The sequence below is a fragment of the Rutidosis leptorrhynchoides genome, chromosome 6, assembly GCF_046630445.1.
Source record: "Rutidosis leptorrhynchoides isolate AG116_Rl617_1_P2 chromosome 6, CSIRO_AGI_Rlap_v1, whole genome shotgun sequence".
NCBI classification, from domain to species: domain Eukaryota; kingdom Viridiplantae; phylum Streptophyta; class Magnoliopsida; order Asterales; family Asteraceae; genus Rutidosis; species Rutidosis leptorrhynchoides.
This window is the reverse complement of record NC_092338.1, coordinates 294904977-294912895: the sequence shown is the minus strand read 5'-3', so window position 1 is coordinate 294912895 and position 7919 is coordinate 294904977. Positions and strand designations below refer to the sequence as shown.

The 7919-nt window shown below is 36.7% G+C and overlaps 1 protein-coding gene across 1 annotated transcript; it reads right to left on the bottom strand.

Annotated features, from left to right (window-relative positions):
- Positions 1-672: 672 nt before the first annotated feature.
- On the bottom strand, positions 673-5903 carry LOC139851409 (beta-amylase 1, chloroplastic-like). The gene is made up of 4 exons (XM_071840441.1): positions 5091-5903; positions 2102-2312; positions 1770-1880; positions 673-1683 (listed from the first exon to the last, which is right to left on the bottom strand). Exons 1-4 carry the CDS (start codon positions 5693-5695, stop codon positions 892-894), a joined length of 1719 nt encoding a protein of 572 aa, XP_071696542.1. The 5' UTR covers positions 5696-5903; the 3' UTR covers positions 673-891.
- Positions 5904-7919: the final 2016 nt, after the last annotated feature.

The following is a 7919-nucleotide window of genomic DNA, read 5'->3' as shown; positions in this document are numbered from 1 at the left end:
AATACATCAGATACATCAGGTATACATATGCAATAAAAATGCAGACAATTTGTAGTGAGTAATCACTACTTCACAAGTTTACATGCATCACTTTTCAAGAGTAATACCATACAGATGTAGGACAATCAAGATGAATGGCAAAAGTTGACGGTTAACGACACTTACAAATTCATTGACATGAGGCATCAGGGTAGACTCCCCAATGACGTCACCTTCATAACTATTACAAATTGACATCTATTCCATACTGGGACACAGGTTAGAGTCCAGTTTATCTGTCTAAGCTTACATTCCATAGACAAATTCATGTGTATTTGCAATCATGTTTTCACAAGATCTACCTGATTTGAAGTACATTGTCTAATTGTCTATTTCATGTAGTATGAGCTTGTATGGTTACTGTTATTGGTATCTTTTTTTTTTATAAAGCTGTTATTGGTATCTTAATGCACTTGGTTAGGTATTATAATAGAACTGCCTTGTGTGAGGCAGTAGTGAAGCTCGAGTAGTTAAGAATCCAACACAGTATTGGTTTAATGAAGTTGATTTTCTGTTGTATAAAATTGCAATCAAAATATAATTTTGATAAGAAATGTAACAAGACCCATGATTAGGTTTTATTTATATACCCAAATTGATTCTGTCATGAGCATTATCTTTTTTATCAACAAATTTTTAGATGATATAAATACTTTATATGCTCCAAATAACAAACTCATTTTACAAACAGTGTATATCAGTATTAATATGGCTTCCATCAAGAATATAATAAAAAGCCCACCAGTTATTACAGTTGAACCATGCTAATTACAACTGCTCTACTACTATTACCCTACCTAAAATACCAGAGTATAGTGTAGAGACCAAATATTTGGACTAATACTGTTTAATTTAATGCATAAGAGCAACAGCAGCTTCCTGCACTAACGGCTCCGTTACATGCACAAAATGTTCAGCATCCCGTTCCACTTGCTCCCAACACTTATGTACATCTTTCCCTTCCTTCATCTTCTTCACAAACGCCACAAACTTCCTCCAGTTATCAGCCTGAAACAACTCCGGGTTCATCCTCAGATACGTAAACGCACACATCTCATCATTCTCACTCAACGAAGCTGCCTTCAAGATCTGCTCATGCGCATAATCATCGTATCTTGGTAAAGCATTCTCTCCCGCAAGTGCCACCTGTGCTTCCTGTGTCGCTGATGTCACCTGCTGCACCAACTTTTCAGGTGCGCACTGAGCATCCTGAGGCTGCTCGTGATCACGCATTTCGATACACGTGAAGTTGAAAACAGCACCGTGACGACCCAGCATTCTGGCTATTGGAAGGTACCCGTCTCGGAAACGGGTGTTGTAATAGCCTGCGGTGAGCTCAGGGGCATGGGAGCGGGTCCCGTAATGCCAGTGGATACCCGCAACCTTAACTGAAATCTTGACACCTTGGTTTTCAAAAATAGAGGTGGCAGATGAGAGTATCCTTTCTCCGTGATCCAACAACATTTGCGAATACCAGGTCAGGAAGAAATCACCATACTCGCTGTTCCACCCACCGTTTTCTTTCTTGAAAAAGTTGGTGTCTTCAGGCCAATTGTTGTACTCACCAGCATCAGTGGGGCCCGTGCTTCCCCATTCTGGTTTACCATAGTTCTCAGCTGCAGCTTTCAAGCTAGCAAGCATATACTGCAAATATGAAGATTTTATTTAATGTCTAAAAAGAATAATGAAGCTAAACTTTATAAACAAACCCAAAGTGATCTGATCTATACCTTGTCATAACATTGAAAAGCTCCAATCCCTGGAAATTTCCAGACTCCATCTTTCTCCGGGTAAGACGGGTAGCGTAGCTCTCCAGCGGGACCCATTCCAACTTGAATTTCCTACAAAAAAGTCAAGACATGCCAAAATTAACATAATAACGAAAACGACTGTAATAGAACTTTTATAATTTGAGTGTGATAATGAATTTGATCGCAGCACTCTCTTTCAAATATCAGTTTCAAGTTTGAACAATCAGAGCAACGAAGCGGATAGTTGGGCAGTTGATTGAATAATGGAAACATGTAGCATTTGTATTATGAATCGGAGAATAAAAACGTACCACAATGGTATCACCAAGAAGATGACTAAATTTGTCTTTGAAAGAACGCATGTAATCAGAGTAACACTGAATGGGAGTCCTGCCTTTGAGGCAAGGAATTGTGTCGCAACCAAGTGACAGATACTCATTATTCCTTCTTCCCCATTGATCTGTGTATGCAAGATCAGGGTTATTGTTTATCTCTTCCAACACCCACTTTGGCAGCGGTATCCTGCAATGCATCCATATTTAATCATCATATATTTCAAATTTTAGAAGACGATATTTCGCATTGCATTGTCATAACCACGCCATCACGTTAGCTGGCTTTCCAATTCAAATACTCTGTTATTATAATTTATTTATTCAACTCACTAAATTATGAGATTAACTAAAACTTAAGATTCTAAATACTTGTAGTTGCATAACTGATAAAGGAGATAACTTAGAAAGCCTTGGTGGGATGGTAAATAGTCCTAACATCATCAATCTAATAAAAATGAATTCCTAAATATACATGTAGTGGCATCAGAAATATACCCTAGGTCCCTATTCATCTTGATGTTCGATATAAATGAATATTTACAATGAAAATGTACTTGGTTCAGAGATGCAAAGCAATCGTTTGAAGAATATCCATTTAGGAGATGATGCTTCTTCAATGGTGTAATCACTGGTTTACCTTACAAACCTTTTCATTACTTCTATTATATCTTTCTTTGTTTGTTTGGGTTTTAAGTTTTATAACCTGTAATTGTTTATTATACAGGTAACTTATTAGACTGGTGAGACATGCTAGATGATTAGAGAAGGCATAATAAGAAAATGGATTTTTTTCTCTCCTGAAGTTGCAGTCAAAAATATGCAATTGAGATTGTTGTTGGTCAAATACTCCTAAGTGGCCTGGTCTGGCTAAACAACTATTCATCTAATGTTACTTAATTTTGAAATCCTTTTGATTGTTTTTACTTTTATGGTGAGATAAATTAGCTTTATCATGCTACAGTTATTGATAATGTCCAACTCAAAAGGTAATTGCTCAATTTTAAGTTATGAATACATTGATATGTTGAATTTTGAAGTAGGTATCGTTTTGGGTTGAGATGTAAACTTGGACAATGATAAATGACAGAGTATAATCATAAGAAACCTTATACTGTCACATTGTATTGTGAATAAATTTTGCATCTTTGCAACATTTTGTTCCTAATGAAACCATATTCTGTTGTTTGGTACATCAGTTTAACCTTCTCATTGCTGATTAAAGACGTCGGAAGGTAATAACTAAGATTTCAAAGTGGTGACTGAATGCACGTACTATTTTTGTTAACTTATCTTTGTGTTGGTTCTTACATATGCCATCAGCGAAATAATTTAATGGCAACTATTTGGAATACCATGATCATAGTATAGTATCCATATGAAATTTTGAGGAATGAGTGAAAATGGATGAAGATTATAGCAATAACAATTTTAATAACTAAAACATCAAAAATGAAAATTTTGAATATAAAGTCTACAGGCTTATAATTATAATTACATGTTTTTTCCTGATAAAGTAGCTTAGAATCTTTTGCTTCTTGATCCTTATATACAATAATCATATTAGGGCAATCTTATGGATCTAAAGCTTTCACAAATGCTCACATACTAAAATACTAAATCATCAATCTTATAGATCACCGGGCAGTTAATCACCTATGCTGCTTCAAGAATTCATCAACAAGTACACATTGAATAACTTCCTATAAGATGGATTACTTCTGTTCTAGCTTTAATTGATTGGAGTATTTTACAGGTATATCTTGCATCAAACTATTGGATGTTAATAACAGTAAAATAGTTACATTTATCTCTGATAACAATAAACATCTTGGGTTAATCTAGCAAGACACTCAATCACTCATTTTCTTAATTGATACATACGTTTATACTTTTGGCGGTCTTTTACGATAAGCTTGTGTTTAGTAATTAGAGCATTCCCAACGGGCTCCGTGCTCGAGACTTCTTGACACAAGCCCTCGAGGGCGCCGATGGTATTCAAGCCGCCCTCGGCCGCCCTCAATTCTCTTTCCTCGATCCGTGCTCGATTAAATCATATGTATAACATTTCGAGGGCGGTGTGTACTCGGTCCAATTCAAACAGAAACAGAAGTAGCCGTTGCTACCAACGGCATTATTATTATTATTATTATTTTTGCTTTTCTTTTTTATTTTTAACCCCACTATATAAACACCCAATATATTTTACCAAATAAACATACAAACACTCTTTTACTTCCAACTAAAACACTTATTCTTTCAACATTACTCATCTCAAACCCATTTCCAACTCAAAAAAAATGCCTAAAAAATCATCCAAATTCACGTTCACCCGCTTTTGTTTCTACACCTCAATATTCCAACTACCGTCCTCAACAACAATTTCCTAACATCCAACAATTTGTTCCTCAACAACAAGTCATCCAACAACATGTCATTCGACAACCTATTTTTCAAGATAATCAAATTCGAGTACCTACACAACCTTGTGCACCCGACATGATTCCCGAACAACACGCGTTGGTGATGAGAGCCAAAAATAAGATCTAAAAAATTTATCAAAACGCGTTTCAATCCGACGACGAGTAGTGTTTTATTTGTTTAATTATATGTTCTTGTATTGTATTTTAATTTGTCTTTTTAATTTCAAAAAAAATGTAACTGTAACTTTTTAATATAATAAAATGTGTTGTTAAAAAAATATAATTGACAAAAAAATAATATTAATAATAATAATAATAATAGTAATAAATATTAATAAAAAAATGTGGGGTCATGTGATGGGAGGAAGGAAGTCATTGGTGTGTGATGGAGAGGGAGTGAAAAATAAATAGAGAGAAAGCTCATGTGAGTCTAGGAAAAGTACGTCATGGTTGGGAGTTTGGGAGTGGTTTTAGTAAGTTATGTTTTATTTAATCAACCTAAAAAGGACGTTAATTGAATTGAGAGCCAGAGGAAATGAACTTACGTGCAAGAATCACCAACGTTTCCACCACATTGATGGAAAGACATGACTGCCTGAACCTTGAGACCATGTTTCTTAGCCATTTCCAACAGCTCTGCATAACCACCCCAATTATACTCACCAGCTCTCTCTCTTTCAACTAATCCCCACCACACATCCATCATTATCCCCTCAACACCTGCACTCTTTAACGCCTGCAAACTCGCGTTCATTGCCTTCCGTCTATTCACTCCGTTACTCATCGTTACACTATCTAACGGCATCATCACATAAACCGGAACTCCCTTTTTATCACCACTTACGTCACCACCACCGCCCTTTCTATGCTCTCTCACCACCACCTCTTCTTCCGTCATTAACGCCTGACACGCAACCGACAGATCCGCTCTCATTCCGCCTCTCACCGGACTCATCGGCGGCGACGGCGATAGCCTGTCCATATCCGTAGCCTGTTTCTGTACGGACACACGGATATTCGCCGGTGGTGATCTCCACACGGCGGAGGCACTTACTGCGGCTGTTGTTGGCTCTTCTCCGGCTGTGTGACCCGAGTCCGATACAAGTGGAGTGCCGGATAAACCTCCGATTTGATTTAAACTCATCGCCATTTATCCTCGAATTGTAATAACAGATAACAGATGCTTATATTGAAGAAATAATAATTTATTATACTTTGAACTAATTGATAATTGATAATAGAGAGGATTTTGTATGAGAGGATTTTGTATGAGATTAGATGAAAATTTGGAGGTGAGGAAATTGAATGTACATATAGATAGATACAGATAGATATACAAAAGGACTTCGAGATTCAACAAGGATAACGTGAAGATGCACAATTTAATTTTTTGAAGCTATAAAAAACAAAAAGATGAAAAAGGAAAAAAGGGAAATAAACAAAATGAAAATCTTTAATAAGCCGTTAAGTAAGTGACACGTGTAATGTCAAAACACGTGGAAAAGTATGGGCCACGCCGGAGGCAACGGTTGTGATGGTGTTTGGAGTTATGTGCAGTTGGACGGTGAGATATTGTTACGCGTGAAGTTTCCTGGATGATGTACTTTGTATCGATTATCCACTTGATTATCGACAAGTGGCTAAGTGAGTGGTCACAAATGTTGATTGTCTCCTTACAAAAATTCACGGGATTTAAAAAAAAAAATTTGTATATGTAGACAAACTAACATAACTCATTAAGTTTTTTTTTTTTTTTTTTTTTTTTTAAACAAGGAAAACCCTCCTATGAACTAGCACATTGGCTCCCCCATAGAAGGTAAAATCTCGGATAATCAAGCCCCCCGAGTGCGGTTAGTAGCTCGATCGGTACTACTAAGCCTACTAAGTAATAAAGCCTACTATGTAATAACCGTATGTAATTATATGGTCGGGTACGATTACCGCGGTTAGTAGCTCGATCGGTACTACTAAGCTTGTGTATGAAGGAATTAGGGATTTAATTCTCGGTGAAGACACTCGTAGGAGAAGTTCGGAGGAATTGTTATCCGGTTCTTTGTTAAGTACCGACAACCGTGGTAGGAAAATTGATCGCGGTGTGAAGAAGAGTAACGGAAAGTTCAAGAAGAGGTATTTATCGAAAGACCGAAGTGATGTTATTTATTGGGGTTGCAATCAAAAGGGGCATTATCAAAGATATTGTAAGAATGCTCCGGTTAAAGATGTTAACTTGACCGCGGAAGATACGGAGGGTGCATTATTATGTAGTATTGAAAGTTCGGTGGAGTCTTGGGTCTTGGATTCGGGAGCTTCGTTTCACGCCACACCCACTAAGAGCGTGATGAAGAATTTTCGATCGTATCAAGGTAAAGTTAGATTGGCAAACAACAAAAGTCTCGAGATTAAAGGTATAGGAGATGTTGTACTGAATACTACTCTTGGTTCTAATTGGACTTTGAAGAACGTGAGGTTTATTTCTAAGTTAAAGATGAAGTTAATCTCGGTTGGTCAATTAGATGAAGAAGGTAATGAGGTTACTTTCAAGAATCGCCAATGGGAGGTGATTAAGGGTAGTAGTGTCGTGGCACGTGGACATAAAAGGGGAACTCTTTATATGATTGAGGTGTTTGAAGAAGACACGGTGATTGCTACGGTTGATGTTGGGGCTAGTTCTACTCAATGGCACCGAAGACTCGGGCATATGGGTGAGAAGAGTATGAAGGTTCTTAGTTCGAGTGGGAGAATTCCGGATTTGAAAAAGATAGAGCTAGTGTCACACCCCCAAATAGGGCCTGGGGTATTTGTGACTAATTATATCAAATCACAGTCGTATAAATGAGAACGACTCTATATGAGACGTTTATTGAGTTTTGCAGCGGAAGATAAATAGATTACATTGTATTTAGAGCATTAAATGTCTTTAATTGATACGATATATAATGAAGACTCCAAGCATAACAAGCAATCATCATCAAAGCAGCAGATATATAGCGGAAGCAATATTTAAGTACCTGAGAATAAACATGCTTTAAAAAGTCAACACTAGGTTGAGTGAGTTCATAGGTTTGTCATAAATAATGTTTTCAGTAATAGATCACACGATTTAATAAAAGACGATATATCATGTATATCAAAAGTATGTCATGAGCGTATAATATCAAAACTAAACGATTTTACCCCATAACAATACATATGTAATTGTCGAGATCATTATTATACCACCAATTGACCTGAGGTCAACAATGCGGGACGTTACTCCCAATAGCGCTATTTATAATAATTCCGTTTGCCTCTTCATTATCTAGCAATTAATGATATTACAAAGCAGGATTTTGCATGTTTCATATGAACACAATAACATGTTACATATCAACACA

Bases quoted from the DNA above. Each gene is read 5' to 3' on its own strand.
- LOC139851409 (XM_071840441.1), bottom strand. From the start codon at position 5,695: ATGGCGATGAGTTTAAATCAAATCGGAGGTTTATCCGGCACTCCACTT. The intron at 2,313-5,090 runs GTAAGTTCATTT...GATGCATTGCAG, and splicing joins AACGTTGGTGATTCTTGCAC to GATACCGCTGCCAAAGTGGG. The intron at 1,881-2,101 runs GTACGTTTTTAT...ACTTTTTTGTAG, and splicing joins TTCTTGGTGATACCATTGTG to GAAATTCAAGTTGGAATGGG.